This window comes from Pipistrellus hanaki, assembly GCF_964339955.1.
Source record: "Pipistrellus hanaki genome assembly, chromosome: 1".
NCBI lineage: Eukaryota > Metazoa > Chordata > Mammalia > Chiroptera > Vespertilionidae > Pipistrellus > Pipistrellus hanaki.
This window is the reverse complement of record NC_140503.1, coordinates 82,491,533-82,511,725: the sequence shown is the minus strand read 5'-3', so window position 1 is coordinate 82,511,725 and position 20,193 is coordinate 82,491,533. Positions and strand designations below refer to the sequence as shown.

Below are 20,193 nucleotides of genomic sequence, written 5' to 3'. Positions count from 1 at the left end.
AAATTTAATATTCTCTTGAGAGCTTCCATTCAATAGGATAGAACAAGGGGTCTGGAAAAAAGAGAAAATAAAATGTGGAGGGCCTGTAATCATTGGCTGAGGAGTTAGATTTTTACATATGGAGACTTGTGAAGATTATTGAACAAGGCAGTCGTGTAATCATCAATAGCATTTGTATCTAGGGAGAAAACTGGCAGCAGTGTGTAGAATGGAGGAAAGAGATATGGAAATAAATTTTTTTAAAAAGTTAAGAGAATTTTTGCAAAGATCCAAAGGAGATATGGTGAGGGTAATTGCTGTGGAAGAGCGTTGTGGGGAGAAATGGGACCAGTTTAAGTAACAGCAGATGATCAATTACAGAAACAATAGCATTTGGTTCCTAGATGGTGTGATGAAGGAGAGGCAGGATCTGCATTGGACCTTTTGAGATTTCTAGCTTTAACATCTAAAGACGCCATTAATTGAGTGGAAGCACAGGATTGCTGGTGTGTGTGTATGTACGTAAAATGGTCCTATGTTAAGGAATGGTTCTGCCGTGTGAGACCACACAGCCCGACAGCGGGAGTAGGTGTGGGGCATTTCTGGGCGTCGAGGACAGGAGCGCTCGTTTTTATAGTGCTCAGCCATCAGCGCCCAGCCTCTCAGGCAGTCATTTATTACCTTGCCGGCAGTAAAAACTTGATTACTGCCTGACGGCTCACTGTGTTAAAGCCCTTGGTTCCCACAACTTCTCCCGCAAAATATTAATTGTGATAATTAATTATCCTGAGGCACAAGACAAAGATTGGATGACTTATTGCGGCTTCCGGAGGGCGGAGGGCGCTGGCTTGGTTTTCGGCCACAGGCCTCAGGGAAAGGGAACTGGACAGCTCCCCAAGGGGCCTCCAGCCCTTCCCGGTCCGGAGCCCCCCCAGTCCTCCAGCCGTTCCCTCCTCCGCAGTGAGTCTAGGCCTGCGGGGGCGCCGACCTCCGGCAGGAAGCCCCGCCTCCCTTCCTCCCGGCTCGCAGACCCCAGCCCCTGCGCCGATGGGCGGGGCTTCCATGATGCCCCGCCCCCTTACTAGCCCCGCCCCTCCCGCCGCCGTGGGCTTCCCCCGGCCCGCGGTGCGGAGCGCGCCTGCGCCAGCCCTCGCCTCGGAGCAGCCATGATGGTGGGTGTTCTCTAGCGGCGCCGAGCCCCCGGCGCGCGGTGGGGGCCGTGGGCGCGGGGCGGGCTTGGGGGGGCCCCCCGCCGGCCTGGCACTAATGTCTCCCTTTGTGTCTCCCTCACTCCGTCCTTCCCCCGGGCGCGCCGGGCCCCTCCGACCCCGCAGGAAGGCCTGGACGACGGCCCCGACTTCCTCTCGGAGGAGGACCGCGGAGTAAGTTCTGTCTCCTGGTTCGCGGGACCCTCCCTCCCCCGCCGGGTCCCGGGCCGTGGGACGCGGAAGGGTCCCGGGTCGCGCGCCCGCCACCCCTCCCTCGCCGGCCTCCTCTCAGCCTCCTCGCCGCCCGCGCCCCGCCCTTCTGCAGCCCTTCCTCCCTCGGGGACGCTCGGTCCTGATTTCCTAGGGACCGGCCGCCCCCGTCTGTCCCCGCCCCGACGCGGACCCTGCGGCGGGCGGGCCTCCCCCAGCCCGGGCCGGGGCGCGGGTGAGGCATTGGGGGTCGGAGCTGGACCCCTCCCCCCGCCACTTTGGGGGGCTATGAAAACCCATGCTCAGACCTTCCCGGCGGCACCCCCTCCTTTTCCCCGGGTGGACCTCCCAAACCCGCTCCCGCCCACCCTCCTTTCTCCCTAAGAAAGGGAATAAACAGTACGGGCTCGTCTAAATCATTCTTTGCGAGAGATGCTTAAGTCACCGAATCTTAACTCTCTTCCACTACCCTACCAGATTTTGCAAAGTGCTTGTAAGCACTTTTCTTAATGCCCCCCCCCCCAAAAAAAATACACCCTTTTCAAAGTTAACCTTGTTTTGAAGTGAATTGCATTCCGCTTCAGAAAGGACCTTAGGGTTCCGATTTCTCCCATTTGCCTTTGCTGAAGGGCGGTAATCTTTATAGTGCCTTGTACAAGGGAACACTTGAAAAACATTGATTATATGATGATTGCAACTCAGCAAGGTTCCGCAGTTCATTCGCGTTTGACAGAGCCTGCACTTTAGTTTTCCATTTTGATTTTACCTATTCATCTTAGGTAATGTGAGAGTCACGTCTGTTAGTCGATTTTTGGCAGGTGATAAAGTTTTTTTTAGAATATTACTGGGGTTTTTTAGTAGTAGGTAGCATTTGCTGATGACTTTTATAAAGCTTTTGAATGATAAGAAATGCAGAAGGTGCTGCATACTTTTGATAGATGAATTAATCAATTGCTCAGTTTACACAAAAGATGCATTTAAAACTTTTAGTGCAAAAGGCTCATGTAGGATCTCTGGTTATTTCTAAAAGTTGTAGTTTGATTAATTTTAAAATGTGTGTGTAAATGTGTATATGTATCTTCTAGGATAAGATAGTGGAGTTAGATGACCACTTATATATTGGATTTTTTAAGATATGTTTATATGTTTTTATTTTAGAGCCAGAGGAAGGGAGAGGAGGGAGAAAGATGGAAACATCTATGCATCAAATATTCATTGGCTGCCTCCTGCACGCCCCCTGCTGGGGATGGAGCCTGCAACCCTGGCATGTTCCCTATGGGACTATTTTCAAATATAAAGTATATGGCCTTGCCGAAACCGGTTTGGCTCAGTGGTAGAGCATCGGTCTGCGGACTGAAAGGTCCCAGGTTCGATTCTGGTCAAGGGCATGTACATTGGTTGCGGGCACATCCCCGGTAGGGGGTGTGCAAGAGGCAACTGGTCGATGTTTCTCATCGACGTTTCTGGCTCTCTATCTCTCTCCCTTCCTCTCTGAAAAATCAATAAAATATATTTTTTTTAATAAAAATTAAAAAATAAAGTATATGGCCTTTTACTTCTTTAGATAACAACTTCATCATAGTTTTGTGGTCTACCAGGAAAAGCAAACGATTTGCTTCCTTGTAAAAATCTGACTAATGTTCAGTAAAAGTTTCAATTTTTTAGTATTTATATTAGTATTTTCCAGTGTGTATTTGTGTTCCTGGCTTTAGCCTTTGGTAAGATTTGCTTATAGAACTGGAACCACTTAAGTATTGTGTCCAAAACTTTTTTCATGTATTATAAAATTAAAGGTAGAGAAGGACAAAGAGCATGCCTGACCAAGAGGCTCTCGTAGAATCTTGTAGATGAAAATAGAAAAACATTACCATGAATTAGAAAGCACTTATAATGCCATGATGAATATGGATGTATGTCCAGTTCTTCCTTATTTTTGTCCTGTGGAATTGATAAATCATAACAATAATAATAATAGTTGGGTACTGTGTTAAAGCACTGTCGAGGCATTGTCTCATTATATTACCTCATTTATCCTTGTGAAGTGTTTAGTGTTTTACGGATGAGAAATCTGAACCTTAGAGAAAGTAATAGTCTCAGGTCACGTGGCCAGGATAGGAGGGGGAGAGGTGGACTTCCAGCCCATGTTTCTGACATCAGATACAGTGCATGTATTTCTCAGAGTGGCCCTGAAACACTTTCATCAGAATCGCCAAGGGTGTTTGAAAAACAAGTTTCTGAGTCTGTGCCCTCATAAGTCAGTCTCTTGAGGGGGGAGAAGGACAGAAAACTACTTTTTAAACAAGAACCCAAGAATATTCCATGGTATAGCTACATAAAGTTACCCTACTGTTTCCTCATTTCAGGAATAGAACTATGTAGCCTTTTAAATTTCTTTATGTTGTACTTGTTCTGATAGAAATAGATTGCCATAACCAGAATTTTTAGACATTGCACCTATGATTTGGATTACCTTGTTCAGCCTTTTAATAGTCTTGAGAGAGAAAAAGCATGAAGTGCATATTTGATACAAATTGCAGAGGGGACATCACAGATTCAAAAATAATAATGTAAGCATTTCATACAAAGCTGCAAGTAAGCAAAATTAAAGTTTTTAAATATATTTTTAAGCAGCCTTAAGTTTCATCATGATATTTGAAATAGAAGAGAATCTTACAGCCATAAAAAAATATTATTTTGTAGAAACTCAAAAAAAGACTTTAAAAATAACACAATAATAAAAATAATTAGCCACATGAATTTTTTTTAGCCATGGCTCTACATAATAGGGGATTTTTGATTTTTCACAAATGAAGGCCTTTTAAATTTAACATTGTATAGTAAAGAAATGAGCCCTTTGAACTTGACATATTTGCTCTGATGTGCTTGTTAAATAAAAGCAGTGGATGTCTGTGTGATGACATAATTCTCTCAGCACTTGATTTGAATTTAAATAATATGTTTATTGTTTCAAAATTACTTCAGGTGGAGTATCTGCACCTCTCCTGGACTCCTAGCTTTGTTCCTCCCTCTATATTTCTTCATAATGTTATCATTTTCCAATCACGCAGGCAAGAAATCTGAACCATATCCTCCACCCCCATATCAGAACAGTCACTGCGGCGAGCTAATTTCACCTCTGAAATGTTGTGTATCCTATCTTCCAAATGTTGTGTGTCCTATCTTTCATTTGCATGGCCCCAATGAAGGTCTCTGCTATTTCTTGCCTGGATTGTGGCAGTACCTGTCATTGGTCTGTCTACAGTCTTATTACTTTTCAATCCAGCCTTCACATTACTTCTAGTTACTTAACGAAAATAATTAGATCACATAGCACCACTAACCAAAAACGTGGACCCAATTCTTGTTGCAACAAGATCCAAACTCCTTAAGCTAGCTTTAAACACCATTCATAACCCTTTAAGGCTGGCTTCATTTCTCAGTATGTCCCTCCAGTACACACACTCTAGGCATAGTCCCATCTACTTGTCACTGCCCAAGCATATTTCTCTGTACTTTATTGTTTTTTGTTTTTATTTTTAACATGTTTTTATTGATTTCAGAGAGGAAGGGGGAGAGAGAGAGACAGAAACATCAATGATGAGAGAGAACCATTGATTGGCTGCCTCTTGCACGCTCCCTAGTGGGAACCAAGCCCGAAACCTGGGTATGTGCCCTTGATAGAAATCGAACCCAGGACCATTCAATCCATATGCTGACACTCTGTCCACTGAGCCAAAACAGCTACGACTGCACTTTCTTGTTTTTGTCTAGATTTTTTTTTTAATTTTTTATTGATTGTATTTTTGTTTTTTTACTGGTTTTAGAGGAAAGGAGATGGAGAGAAATATTGATTTTTGTTGTTCTACTTATTTATGCATTCATTGGTTGATTCTTTTTTTTTAAATATATTTTATTGATGTTTTTCACAGAGAGGAAAGGGACAGAGTTAGAAACATCGATGAGAGAGAAACATCAATCAGCTGCCTCCTGTACACCCCACATGCCCTTGACCAGAATCGAACCTGGGACTGAATGACGCTCTATCCACTGAGCCCAACCAGTTTCGGCCATTGGTTGATTTTTTTTTTTTCTTTTTAATATATTTTATTGATTTTTTACAGAGAGGAAGGGAGAGAGATAGAGAGCTAGAAACGTCGATGAGAGAGAAACATCGATCAGCTGCCTCCTGCACACCCCCCCCGGGGATGTGCCCGCAACCAATGTACATGCCCTTGACCGGAATTGAACCTGGGACCTTTCAGTCCGCAGACCGACGCTCTACCGCTGAGCCAAACCGGTTTCGGCGGTTGATTCTTGTAGGTGCCCTGACCTGGGATCGAACCCTCACCCTGGCGTGTCTGGATGGCGCTTGAACCAACTGAGCTATCCCATCAGGGTTGTCTACACTTTAATGCCTGCTTTATGCATGTTTTTCGGTGTTGTGGAATAGTTTATTTTTTTTCCTTATCCCCCCCTTTTTTTTTTCACTTGAAACTTGATTTATCTTTCAAGACTTGGTCCAGATATCTATATTTTCTTTTGTACCTGCACAGCATTTAGCTTGAACACATTCTACGTTTGTTGATAGTTATTTTAGGTAAAAATGTGACATAGATTGTGTTGGCAGAGGATAAGAAGATGAATGTTGGCAGAGAAAAGGAGAAAGTTTTTGCCCTGAGACCATCAGTGTAATGAGGAACTTACGAGAAAGTACAAATGAGAAAGTGCTTAACTTTGTTGAAGGGGGAGTAGTGAAGATCTAATGATAACTACATTTACGGCTTGCCAGGGACTTTAATATATTGATTCGATTCTCATTCCTGTGAAGTAGCTGCTATTATTATTCCTATTTTGGAAAGTAAACTGGGGTTCACAATTAGTTTGCCCAAGGTCACATAGCCAGTATGAGCTGGATTCAAACTCAGGCAGCCTAACTTTAAGTCCTGGGGTAACCACTATGCCATCACCTAAAGAAGCTAATCCTTAAATGTCTATCAGGAATTTTGTGGAAAACTTGCTAACATATGTAGATAATTTGGTCCCACCTGGAGCACTTGTTCTTACCGGAAGCAGGGTAGATATGGATATTACAGGTAGAGTGTAAAGGACATAATGATAAAGGCTCCAAGCAATGGGAAGTCCTGAGGATGTTAACCTGGGAAAGACCTATGCCCAGGTGAAGTTAGCATTGTAAATACTCTGATACTTGGAGGGGGCAGGAGGGGATGGGGAGAGGATATTGACTCCTTTCAGAAACCAGTCAATAGATCATTGCAGTAGTAGTCCAAATGAGGTGGAACTAAGGCCGGGGGGGGCGGGGGGGGGGGGGACGGGGATACAAAGAGACATTTAGGAGATAGAATTGACAAGGCATCATGACTAAATAAATACATGGGCTGGGCAGAAGGAGAAAATGAATATATATGGAAGAACAGAGTTAGGAGATAATAAGTTTGATTTCAGATATGTTAGCTTTCAAGTGCCTATGAGGCATCTAATCTCTTACCTGCTAAACAAGAATGTCAGGTCTGTATGGGTGAGGATTCTATCTTTTCTTTGCTCTATTCCTAGCACCTAGGACAGTGGCTGACACATTGAAGACACTGGGTTGCTTAATAAGTGAAAACATCCAGGTGGATATGGCTGGTTGGTAACTTGAAATTATGATTGGGAATTTAAAATATGTCTGAGTTGAAGATAATAATTTAGGAGTTATTAGTCAAGAATGGCTGCCCTGCCCAGTTGGCATGGCTCAGTAGTTGAGCCAGGAGGTCACAGTTCGATTCCCAATCAGGGCAAGATCCCCAGTATGGGGTGTGCAGGAGGCAGCCAATCAATGATTCTCATCATTGATGTTTCTATCCCTCTTTCTTTCTGAAATCAATAAAAATATAATTTTTTAAAAATGGCTGCCCTGGCCAATTTGGCTCAATAGATAGAGCATTGGCCTGCAGACTGAAGCATCCTGGGTTCATTTCTGGTCAAGGGCAGGTACCTCAGTTGCAGGCTCCATCCCCCCCCTCCCACCCACCCGCCAATGGGGGGTGCAGAAGTGTGCAGGAGGCAACCAATCAATGTGTCTCTCTCAATATTTCTCTGTCTCTCCCCCTCTCTTACATTCTCTCTGAAAATCAGTGGAAAAATATTCTTGGGTAAGGACTAACAACAACAAAAAGAATAGCTGAAATTGCCAAGGTCAAATAGCACCCAGGGGAAACTAACATTTAAAACCCAGGAGAAGTGGATAATTGGTGGAGCTGAAGGGAGTAAGAGCATAATGAGAGGAGCCCCGGGAAGTTAAAAGAGTAGCCCTAGCCAGTTTTGTTCAGTGGATAGAGCCTCAGCCTGCAGACCAAAGGATCCTGGGTTCAACTCCAGGCAAGGGCAGGTACCTCTGTTGCAGGCTCCTCCCTGGCCCAGGCCCTAGTCAGGGCGTGTGCAGAAGTCAACCAATCAGTATGTTTCTCTCACATCAATATTTCTGTCTCTCTCTTCCACTCTCTAAAATCAAGGGGAAAATATACTCAGGTGAGGGTTGAAAAAAAGGAAAAAGAGTAAAAAAAAAATCAATGGAAAATATCCTCAGGTGAGGATTTTAAAAAGAGTTGTAAAGAAGTGGCCAGAATGATCACCAAGGCAAATACTGCAGGGAAGTCAAGAAAACTGAAAAATACTGGATTTGGATATTAAGTACTCAGTATGTGAAGAAGGTTTTGTGAGACCAAGGCTACCTTGACTAGAAGAGCAGTGTGGATGAGCAGGTCCTGGAGCAGACATGAAGATTGAATGCTCAGGTGGACAAACATTTTGGCCCTCCACAGGACAGCACTTCTGAGAATGTGGAGAAGACGGTGAGGCTAGCTTTTTTTGTAGAAAGGTTTATTGGTGCATCTAAGGGAAAAACAGCTGCTAGTGTTTATTTCTTTGGAATGTGGAAGGTAAGATCACTTGTTGAGAAATTTCATAAAAGTTTGGAGTAGTTGCTGAAGGAAATCAGAAGGGAAGCTAAGCAGATCTCGGAATTGTCCAAAAGTTTGAAGGGCCTAATGCAATATGGAGACCATTAATTTGTAGTTGGATCAGTATAAACAATTATGAGTTTTGTCTGGCCACACTTAACAGCTCAAAAAGAAAAGAAAGTTGCCTTGGCTGGTGTGACTCAGTTTGTTGAGCGTTGTCCCATGCACCAAAAGGTCTCCAGTTCTATTCCCAGTCAGGGCACATGCCCAAGTTTTGGGTTTGTTCCCCGGTCAGAGTACGTACCATCTGGGTGCATACCAAAGGCAACCAGGTGTGTACCAGAGGCAACCACTTGGTGTTTCTCTTTGTCTCACCCCCTCCATCTCTTCTTGTTGTCTCCCTCCCTCTCCCTCTTTCTGGAAAGGAAGGGGAAGGGGAAGGGATCAGCAGATCCTGAGTTTGGAAATTTGCAAGGCAGATATGGCACAAGAGCAATTTGAGTTGACAGGAGCAGTAAGAAAGGTATTGGAAAAATATTTGTGACATAGGGAGTGGATTGGAAAAGTAAGGAAGCAGCAAGGGGGCTAACAGACTGGAAATATATGGAGGAAATATATGGAAAAGTCACAGGACTGGAGGGATTGATAACATCAGATTATATACAGTAAAAATGGTGGGAGAGCGATTTATTACATAATTAGAGGCCCATTGCACAATATTCATGCACTGGGGGGGGGGGGGGGCGTCCCTCAACCCGGCCAGTACCCTCTCCAATCCAGGACCCCTCAAGGGATGTCTGACTGCCGGTTTAGGCCTGATCCCCCCTAACTGCTCTCCCCAGCTGGCCTGATTGCCGCTAACCATCTCTGCCTCAGCCCCACCACCATGGCTTTGTCCGGAAGAAGCTCGTCCAGAAAATATCTGATCTAATTAACGTATTACCTTTTTATTAGTATAAATATTGTCTTCCTCACTACTAGAAATTTCTTGAAGGCAAGGTTTTTTTTTTCTTCACCTCATATCCTCCACCTAAGGCCTGGGACAGTGGTTTGCATGTAAGTGCTAAAAAAAAAAAAAAAAAAAAAAAAAAAAGTTTATTGAATAAATGCATATTAGTATGTTGTCTAAAGAGTAAAGGTTTATGTGCCTACTACCAGTAATACAACTTTAACCTGGAAGGAATGCAAAGCAAGACACCATTAGTACTACTCTAGTAATGTTTTATTGTTTCTGGTATGGTCTAGTTGCAAATCCCAGTTGCAAATTATGACTTTTCACTATCCACCTTCAGCACCTCAAAATGTAAAAAAAGTTGATGGTTGAATTGACCCTATATGTATTAACTAGAGGCCTGGTGCACGAAATTTGTGTATGGGGGCTAGGGGAGTGTCCCGCAGCCCAGCCTGCACCCTCTCCAATCTGGGATCCCTCAAGGGATGTCCAGCTGCCCATTTAGGCCCAATCCCCTTAAACGGGCAGTTGGACTTCCTTCTCACAATCCAGGACTGCTAGCTCCCAACTGCTCCTTTGCCTGCCTTCCTGATTTCCCCTAACCACTTCAGCCTGCCAGTCTGATCACCCCCTAACCACTCCCATGCCTGATTGATGTCTAACTGCTCCCCTACTAGCCTGTTTGCCCCCAACTTCCATCCTCTGCCGGCCTGGTCACCCCTAACTTCCCTCTCCTGCAGCCTTGATTGCCCCCAACTGCCTTTCCTTGCAGGCCTGGTTCCCCCCTCCCCCCCCAACTGCCCTCCCCTGCTGGCCATATTGTGGTGGCCATCTTATGTCTACATGGGGGCAGCCATATTGTGTGTTGGAATGATGATCAATCTGTATCTTACTCTTTTATTACAATACATAGGATAGAGGCCTGGTGCACGGGTGGGAGCCAGCTGGTTTGCCCTGAAGAGTGTTCTGGATCAGGGTGGGGTTCCCTTGGGGTGTGGGGTGGCCTGGGCGAGGGGCCTGTGGTGGTTTGCACACCAGCCACGCCCCCTAGCTACTCAAGTGGAGGCCCTGGTATATGAAATTTATTTACCTTCTGCAATTGAAACTTTGCAGCCTGGAGCGGAGCCAAGCCTCCTGCTTGCTCCTTGGCTGCTGGCATTTCTTTTTTTTTTTTCTTTCTTTTTTTTTTTAAATATATTTTATTGATTTTTGTACAGAGAGGAAGGGAGAGAGTTAGAAACATCGATGAGAGAGAGTCATCGATCAGCTGCCTCTTGCACACCCCCTACTGGGGATGTGCCCGCAACCAAGGTACATGCCCTTGACCGGAATCGAACCCGGGGTCCTTCAGTCCCCAAGCCGACGCTCTATCCATTGAGCCAAACCGGTCCGGCGGCTGCTGCCATTTCTGTTTTGACTTGTTTACCTTCTATCATTGAAACTTTGTGGCCTTGAGTGGAGGCCTGGGCCCAGCCAGTGTGTGTGGAAAGCTTGGCTTCCTCCGTTGCCGGGGAAACCCAAGCCTTCCTACTGCTCTCTGTGGCTATAGCCATCTTGGTTGAGTTTATTTGCATACTTGCTCTGATTGGCTTGTGGGTGTGTGGCTAGCCCTGCTCCCCCCTCTCCAGTCAACCCTCCACCGCAGCTGGTAGCTACCAACCCCATCACTGTTTCCTCCCTATGCACACTGGCACAACCTTGGCTAGCATGGTGCTGCCTGCTCACTGATCCTGCCCCCCTGACCACCAGTCATTCTGCTGTTCAGATGATTTGCATATTATGCTTTTATTATATAGGATTTTTAAAAATATGATTGTAATCCTAAAGTACAAACAATTTTGTTTCCAGCATTTTTTCCAATTACATTATAAATGAAATTTGAAATGCTAATGACTAAGTGAGATTGACAAAGTAAGTTCTAGGTTTTACAACTAGAGTATTTGAAGTAGGCTAGATAATTAGACTTTAAATACTTCATATCTTTGCATCTGGCTGAGATTTATTTTCTCTCTTTTTTTTTTAAATATATTTTTATTGATTTTTTTACAGAGAGGAAGGGGGAGGGATAGAGAGCTAGAAACGTCCATGAGAGAGAAACATCGACCAGCTGCCTCTTGCACACCCCCTACCGAGGATATGCCCGCAACCAACGTACATGCTCCTGACCGGAATCGAACCTGGGACCTTTCAGTCCGCAGACCGACGCTCTACCGCTGAGCCAAACTGGTTTTGGCTATTTTCTCTTTTAATGTATTTGATTCTTTTATAAGTCTCCAAACTTCCCAACCATGTTAGAATGCTTATTTGTTTAAAGCAGAAGAAAAATTAATGAAACTTAAGAATTGTTAGTGGAGCCAGAACCAGTTTGGCTCAGTGGATGGAGCGTCAGCCTGTGGACTGAAGGGTCCCAGGTTCGATTCCGGTCAAGGGCATGTACCTTGGTTGCGAGCACATCCCCAGTAGGGGGTGTGCAGGAGGCAGCTGATTGATATTTCTCTCTCATCAATGTTTCTGACTCTCTCTCTCTCCCTTCCTCTCTGTAAAAAAAATCAGTAAAACATATAAATAAATAAAAAACTAGAAAAAAAAATAAAATAAAAAGAATTGTTAGTGGAGCCCTGGCCGGGTAGCTCAGTGAGCTGGAATGTCGTCCCATACGCTAAAAAAAAAAAAGTTGCAGGTTTGATTTCCAACCAAGGCACATACCTAGGTTTCAGGTTCGATCCCAGGTCGGTGTGTACAGGAGGCAGCCAATCAGTGTTTCTCTCCCTGTTTCTAAGAATCGATTTAAACACACACACACACACACACACACACACACACACACACACGTCATTGGATGAGGATTTAAAAAAAAAATAGACAAGTAAATGGAGAACATATGCAATTTTAATGTATTAAAGCTTGCAGAGTAAGATGTGAAATTATATAACAGGAGTTATTGAGTGGTGTATGTTAGCATTTTTTAGCACTTTTCATAATATATTTCGTGGATGTGAGGGCGATCTGGCTGCGACATCTGTCACCCCTTTGAGCGCCAGGGTTGATTCGGCTGATCTGGCTGGCTAGGCGGGTGTCCCCCTCCTCCCTCACCGATCCATGTGCGTCCCTCCCGAAGCTGCGCGCTCGGTCGAAGAGGACGACTTTCCCCCAAGAGGAGAGGACCGGTCTTCGGTCAAGGGTATACGAGTAGCTGCGCTCCCCTGCTAGAACCTCCAAACAAGCTCTCAAGGTCCATAATATATTTCGTAATATATTTAACTATACTTAATAGTCTCATTGTGTATTCCTGAATTAAAATAAGTAATAGTGTTTGGCTCAGTGGATAAAACATCAGTCTGCGGACTGCGGATACCGGGTTCGATTCTGATCAAGGTCATGTACATTGGCTTCGGGCACCTCCCCAGTAGGGGTTGAGCAGGAGGCAGCTGGTCGATGTTTCTCTCTCATCGATGTTTCTAGCTCTCTATCCCTCTCCCTTCCTCTCTAAAAAAATCAATAAAAATATATTAAAAATAAAATAAGTAATAGAGTTAAAATTATTGGCCATTATTTTTATTATTTTTCATGTTCTAAAAGTGGGTACATTCCTTAATTTTAAAACATTTGAAACTTAATGAAACATCTTGGAAGATAGTTTGCTTTTGGGGTAAAACTAAAGAATCAATTATAGTTAATACATTAACTCATAAAGAGCATAGTTGAATGGTATAGATGAAAAGTAGTTAGGATAATAGCATACCCAAAGTAAATGCCCAAAATGTATGTAGATTAAATGAAATTGAGTATTTTTTAAATATAAAAGTCTTTTGTTACTTTAGTTTTGTTTTTGCATTATCTAATTATCTGGAAGAAGAATGAAATCATATAAAAGCCCACTGAATTTTTATTAAAAAAGGTGTTATTTTCTTTTTCTAGCTTAAAGCAATAAATGTAGATCTTCAAAGCGATGCTGCTCTGCAAGTGGACATTTCTGATGCTCTTAGTGAAAGAGATAAAGTAAAATTCACTGTTCACACAAAGGTAAATGTGATTTTATGCTTGTATTATTTTAGGTATTTATTGTACTAACGTTACATATAAAATAATATATTGACTAGAACTTTAATTTTGAACATAGAACGAAATTGTGTGTGTGTGTGTGTGTGTGTTTTGTAGGTTTTTTGTTTTGTTTATAATTCACTGGTGCTATTTTAACAAAAATGTTTTAGAAAAATTATTTTTTTTTAATTTATTGTTGAAAGTATTACATATGTCTCCTTTTTTTTCCTCCCCATTGATCTCTCCCACCCTCCAGCACATGCCCTCACCCCACTACTGTCTGTGTCCATTGGCTATACTTATATGCATGCATCAAGTCCTTTGGTTGATCTCTTACACCCCCACCCCCACCCCTGCCTTCCCCCTGAGCTTTGACAGTCTGTTTGATGCTTCTGTTTCTCTTTATCTATTTTTTAAACATTTTTAATGATTTCAGAGGAGAGAGAGAGTAACATTGATCAACTGCCTCCTACAAACCTCACACCGAGAATCAAGCCTGCAACCTGGGCATGTGTCCCTGACTGGAATTGAACCAGGGACCTTTCAGTCCGCAGGCCGACGCCAAACCATCTAGGGCTCTGTATCTATTTTCGTTTATCAGTTTATATGTTGTTCATTATATTCCACAAATGAGTGAGATCATGTGATATGTATCTTTCTCTGCCTGGCTTATTTCACTTAGCATAGGGCTCTCTAGGTCCATCCTAGGATTGCAAATGGTAAGAGTTCTTTCTTTTTTACAGCAGCATAGTATTCAATTGTGTAGATGTACCACAGTTTTTTAAACCAGTCATCTGCTGATATGCACTTAGGCTGTTTCCAAATCTTAGCTATTGTAAATTGTGCTGCTATGAACATAGGGGTGCATATATTCTTTCTGATTGGTGTTTCTAAGTTCTTGGGATATATTCGTAGAAGTGGGATTACTGGGTCAAATGGGAGTTCCATTTTTATTTTTTTGAGGTAACTCCATACTGTTTTCCATAGTGGCTGCATTAGTCTGCATTCCCACCAGCAGTGTACCAGGGTTCCTTTTTCTCTATATCCTCACCAGCACTTGTTTGTTGATTTGTTGATGATAGCCATTCTGACAGGTGTGAGACGGTACCTCATCATCGTTTTGATTTGCATCTTTTGGATGATTAGTGACTTTGAGCATTCTTTCCTATGTCTGTTGGCCTATATGTCCACTTTCAAAAAGTGGTCCTTTGCCCATTTTTTATTGGATTGTTTGTCTTTTGTTAAGTTGTATGAGTTCCCTATATATTTTGGAGATTAACACCTTATCTAATATAACATTGGCAAATATGTTCTCCTAAGCAGTCGGCTCTCTTGTTTTGTTGAGGGTTTCTTTTGCGGTGCAGAAGCTTTTTATTTTTATATACTTGCATTTGTTTATTTTATCTTAGTTTCCATTGTCTTAGGAGATATGTCAGTAAAGATACTGCTATGACATATGTCTGATATTTTGCTGCCTATGGATTCTTCTAAGATTTTTATGATTTCCTGTCTTACATTTAAGTCTTATCCATTTTGAGTTTATTTTTGTGTATGGTATAAGTTGGTGGTCAAGTTTCAAATTTTTGCATGTATCTAATTTTCCCAGCACCATTTTTTGAAGAGACTCTCTTGACTCCATTGTATGCTATTGCCTCCTTTGTCAAATATTAATTGAGCATAATGGCTTGAGTCGATTTCTGGGTTCTCTGTTCTGTTTCATTGGTATGTCTGTTCTTGTGCCAGTACCAAGCAGGTTTTTTGTTGTTGTTGTTGTTGTTGTTTGTTTTTGTTTTTTTTATTGATTTTTTACAGAGAGGAAGAGATAGGGATAGAGAGTTAGAAACATCCATGAGAGAATCATCTATCGGCTGCCTCCTGCACAGCCCATACTGGGGATGTGCCCGCAACCAAAGCACATGCCATTGACCGGAATCGAACCCAGGACCCTTTAATCTGCAGGCTGACACTTTATCCACTGAGCCAAACCGGTTTTGGCAGTACCAGGCAGTTTTGAGGACAATGGCTTTGTAGCATAGCTTGATATCTGGTATTGTGATCCTCCAACTTTGTTCTCCTTTCTTGGGATTGCTGCAGTTATTCAGGGTCTTTTTTATTCCATATAAATTTTTCCAGAGTTTTTTCTAGCTCTGTAAAATATGCTGTTGGTATTTTAATGGGAATTGCATTGAATCTATAGATTGCTTTGGGTAGTATGGACATTTTAATGATGTTGATTCTACCAATCCACAAACACGGTATATTGTTCCACTTGTTTATATCTTGCTCCATCTTTTTTCAGTGTCCTGTAGTTTTCGGAGTACAGGTTTTTTACCTCCTTAGTTAAATTTATTCCTAGGTATCTTAATTTTTTTATTGCAATGGTAAATGGAATTGTGTTGTGTGTGTTTTTAGGAAATATATTTTTTAAAGATTAACATTAAGAATAAGTCATAAAAAGAATGAAATCTTAATATTTGCAGCAGCATGGATGGACCTAGAAGGTATTGTGCTAAATCAGTGGTTGGCAAACCTTAGCTCACGAGCCACATGCGGCTCTTTGACCCCTTGAGTGTGGCTCTTCCACAAAATACCATTTGCGGGCACTCACACGTACAATACGATTGAAATTTTTTGGCCCATGTGCAAAAGTCAGTTTTCTGCCTGGGCGAGTCTATTTTGAAGAAGTGGCTCTCAAAAGAAATTTCAGCCGAAACCGGTTTGGCTCAGTGGATAGAGCGTTGGCCTGCGGTCCCAAGTTTGATTCCAAGGCATATACCTTGGTTGGGGGCAAGTCCCCAGTAGGGGTTGTGTAAGAGGCAGCTGATCGATGATTCTCTCTCATCGATGCTTCTAACTCTATCCCTCTCTCTTCCTCTCTGTAAAAAATCAATAATTTTTTTTTTTAAATTTCAATTGTTGTATTGTTGATATTTGGCTCTGTTGACTAATGAGTTTGCCGACTTGTGTGCTAAATGAAATAAGTCAGAGAAATAAGTCACGTATGATTTCACTTATATGTGAAATCTAAAGAAAAAAAATAAATAAAAATTGAGAGAGACTCATAAACACAGAGAACAAAATGAAGGTTGCCAGAGGGAATGAATGTTGAGGACCTCTGTGAAAAGGTGAAGGGATTAAGTACAAATTGGTAGTTACAAAATAGTCATGGGGATGTAAAAGTACAGCATAGGGAAACTATAATAATAAAAGCGTAATATGCTAATTAGACCAGACAGCCGGACAACCTTCCAGATGAAGCCGGGGCTTCAAGGGCCGAGCCCCTTGCACGAATTTCATGCATTGGGCCTTTAGTGTAGTCAATAATATTGTAATAAACGTGTATGATACCAGGTGGGCACTAAAAATATATACTTTGTAAAATATATATGATTGTTTAACCACTATGATATACACTCGAGACTAATATAAAATAACAATGAATATAAACAGTAATTGAAAAATGAAATTTAAAGTTCTTTTTTTTTTCTTTCTTTCTTTAAAGGAGGCACAGTGTGCAATTCTGCTATATGCTAAGAATATTTAGTGCATAGCACTAAGAAAATCCACTATATGAATTGCATGAGTAGTCAAAACCAAGTGACTCACAGTGATAAGCAGACACTATAAAAATAATGACTTTTTTCTCCCTAAAGAGACAACAACATTTCTAAGATTTTAACTGGGTTGCAATCTTGCATTGTATTTGGTACACTTAAGAATTTGCTGAGGAGTTTGCCAGCATTATTTATATAAATATAATTTCTCAACATTATTTATATAAATCATGTTTGTGGAAGGAACTAAAACATACATGTCTATATCTAATTAGAAATCTTTTACACAATTTTTTAATCATGTGTTATTTTTCAAAGATATTTTTATTGATTTCAGAGAGGAAGGGAGAGGGAGAGGGAGAGAGAGATAGGAAACATCAGTGATGAGAGAGAATATTGATCAGCTGCCTCCTGCAGACCCCACACTGGAGACTGAGCCCCCAACCTGGGCTTTGTGCCCTGATGGGGAATCAGACCGTAACCTAGTTCATAGGTCGACGCTCAACCATTGAATCACACTGGCCGGGTGAGTTTTACACAGACTATGAAAGGTAACTTACACCCTAGCCTAGTGGCCAGTTAGTTGGAGCATAGTTCCATATGCACCAAAAGGTTTCAGGTTTGATCCCCAGTCAGGTTTGATCCCAGTTGGGAGGCAACAGATTGATGCTTCTTCCTCTGGTGTCTCCTTCCCTCCCTTTCCACACCCCTCTATTTCTTTCTTTGAAAAAAAAAAAAAAAATCAATAAAAACATATCCTCGGGTATGGAATTAAAAGTGATTTACAACATAAGTCGTTGAAAAAAAACAAAACAATGGCATTTGCATAGAGATGGAGCTTGGAGTAAAATTCTGAGTGTTTGGCCGAAACCGGTTTGTCTCAGTGGTAGAGCGTTGGTCTGTGGACTGAAAGGTCCCGGGTTCGATTCCGGTCAAGGGCATGTACGGTGGGGGGGGGGGGGGGGGGGGTTCAGGAGGCGGCCGGTCGATGTTTCTCTCTCATCAACGTTTCTGGCTATCTCTCTCCCTTCCTCTCTGTAAAAAATCAATAAAATATATTTTTAAAAAAATAAAAATAAAACAGGGATGGAACTTTATCTTTAAAAAAAAAAATTCTGAGTGTTTGAATATGTAGACACAGTGCACACATATTATGCTAATAGAAGAACTTCCATAAGCAAACACCTCTCAATTGTCATTGACATGTAGTAGAGTCTGTGATGGTAAAGGGTCAACATGATGTTTCCCACATTAGTCTGTACTTCCTGCGAAAAGGTGTGTTCTGAATGTGATTTATTCACTTCACTCCTTTGGCGACCTATTGTGAAAAGAGAAGAGATATATAAGATATTACTGTAGAATCATCAAATTAGGGTCTTCAGGCCAAATCTAGCTTACCTCCTGTTTTTATAAATAAAGTTTTATTGGAATACACATACACACAAAAATGAATTATAGGACCTAGACATAATGCAAATTTAATTTTCTCTAGACTTTTATTAATGTACTAGAGGTCCAGTGCATGAAATGAGAGGAGAGGCCCTCAGCCCAGCCTGCATCCTCTTGCAATCTGGGACCACTGGCTCCCTAACTGCACGCCTCCCTGGATGATCACCCCTAACCACTTGCCTCCCTGCCTGATCACCCCTAACCACTCGTCTTGCCTGCCTGATCCCCCTAACCAGGCATCTTGCCTGCCTGATTGCCCCTAACTGCCTCTGCCTGCCTGCCTGATTGCCACTAACCACTCTGCCTGCCTCATCACCCCTAACCACTTGCCTGCCTACCTGATCACTCTTAACCGCTCACTGGGGGTGGGGCCAGCCAAGATTATGGGCTGTGGTCATTCTGGTCTCTGGTCGGTCATTCTGGTTGTTCCGCTGTTTCAGTCACTGGGCTTTTATTATATAGGACTCTGTCAGTGTTGTTTTTCATTTTGTTGTATTCCTTTAGTTAATCAAATTTCTGTCCTATATTTTAATTTACATTTCAGCTTCCAGACACATTTTCAGATTGTAGATCTATTTCCTTTTATTTGCATAGTTGAATTTGATATATAGTAATAGAATAACTTTTTAAATAAAGATGAAATGTTTATTTAAAGCTTTTTAGTGTAATTTTTATTTTTATTCAAGAGAATTTCTGTCTTTGCAGAGTTCATTGCCAAATTTTAAACAAAATGAGTTTTCTGTCGTTCGACAACATGAGGAATTTATCTGGCTTCATGATTCCTTTGTTGAAAATGAAGACTATGCAGGTTACATTGTAAGTGTTGAGGTTCCATTTTAATCTTATTTTTAGGAGTGTTTTAGATACTTTGTGTTGAAATCTTATTTAGCATTTTTAATGAACTAATGTAATTTTCAAAAATTGCCAGTTACAAAACTAATTGGTTACCACCTTTAATTCTGAATTGTCTTGTTTAGGAGTATGGGAGTGTGGATATGTTATGCTACCTCATTTAAACTTTAATTCTTACTATATATTGAAATTGTAACAGGCTTATCCTAGGGATTCATTAAGGAAGTATTACAAACCATACTAGTTTTGAATCCTTAGGTAGGTAGGTTAAATTTTGAGTTGGAGGCTGTTTAAGAGATTATCTAATCTATATATGGATCATATGTTGTACCTCAGCTGTTAACCACACTCAAATGCCATTGAAATCATCCTGACCTGATTCCATCTTCATTCTCATGACCACTCCTTAGTTATTTGCTCCTCTTTTTACACTTGGCAGTACATTCTTTTGGGGGTTGTTGTTGTTGTTATTTACAATTGCCAGTTTATATTATAGAAAGCATACAACTCAGGAACCACCAAACGGAAGACATCTAGAGGACAACCTATGGGGAAGTGGGGTGGGCACAGCTTTCAGGCCTTCTCCAGGTACCCCTCTTCCCCCTTCCCAGCATGTCAGTTATGTTCACCAACCTGGAAGCTCCTCTTCTCTTCCTGTCCTATTTCCACCTTTTTCCCCTCTCATCTTGTCTTATGGCATTTTCGTATTACTGTCTCCTTCACTCCTCAAAGATCAAGACTGGACATATTTTCTTATGTCCATTGCTCAGCATCATTCCTGGCACTTAGTAGATGCTATGTGCAAGCATGAACAAACATGTGCTTGACTATACTTGATGCTTCTTTCCCTATTGTTTTCCTTGATATAATCATTTTCTAGCACTCTTTTTTTTTTTTTTTTTTTAATTTTTCTTCCTCGTATCTTACCTGCTCTCTTTAATTTCCATCATTTCCCCTTAACAGTTCTTTTAGGCCCTTCCTCCTTTTTT

The 20,193-nt window shown here is 41.9% G+C and overlaps 1 protein-coding gene across 1 annotated transcript in view; it reads left to right on the top strand.

Moving 5' to 3' along the window:
* The first annotated feature begins 1,230 nt into the window (after nucleotides 1-1,230).
* The window catches only part of SNX6 (sorting nexin 6), a 69,879-nt gene continuing 50,916 nt past the window's right edge, over nucleotides 1,231-20,193 (top strand). Inside the window, 5 exon segments of the mRNA XM_084874905.1 lie at nucleotides 1,231-1,262; nucleotides 1,264-1,303; nucleotides 1,305-1,361; nucleotides 13,227-13,331; nucleotides 19,058-19,168. Coding sequence (XP_084731031.1) covers nucleotides 1,246-1,262; nucleotides 1,264-1,303; nucleotides 1,305-1,361; nucleotides 13,227-13,331; nucleotides 19,058-19,168 — 330 coding nt within the window. The 5' untranslated portion in view covers nucleotides 1,231-1,245.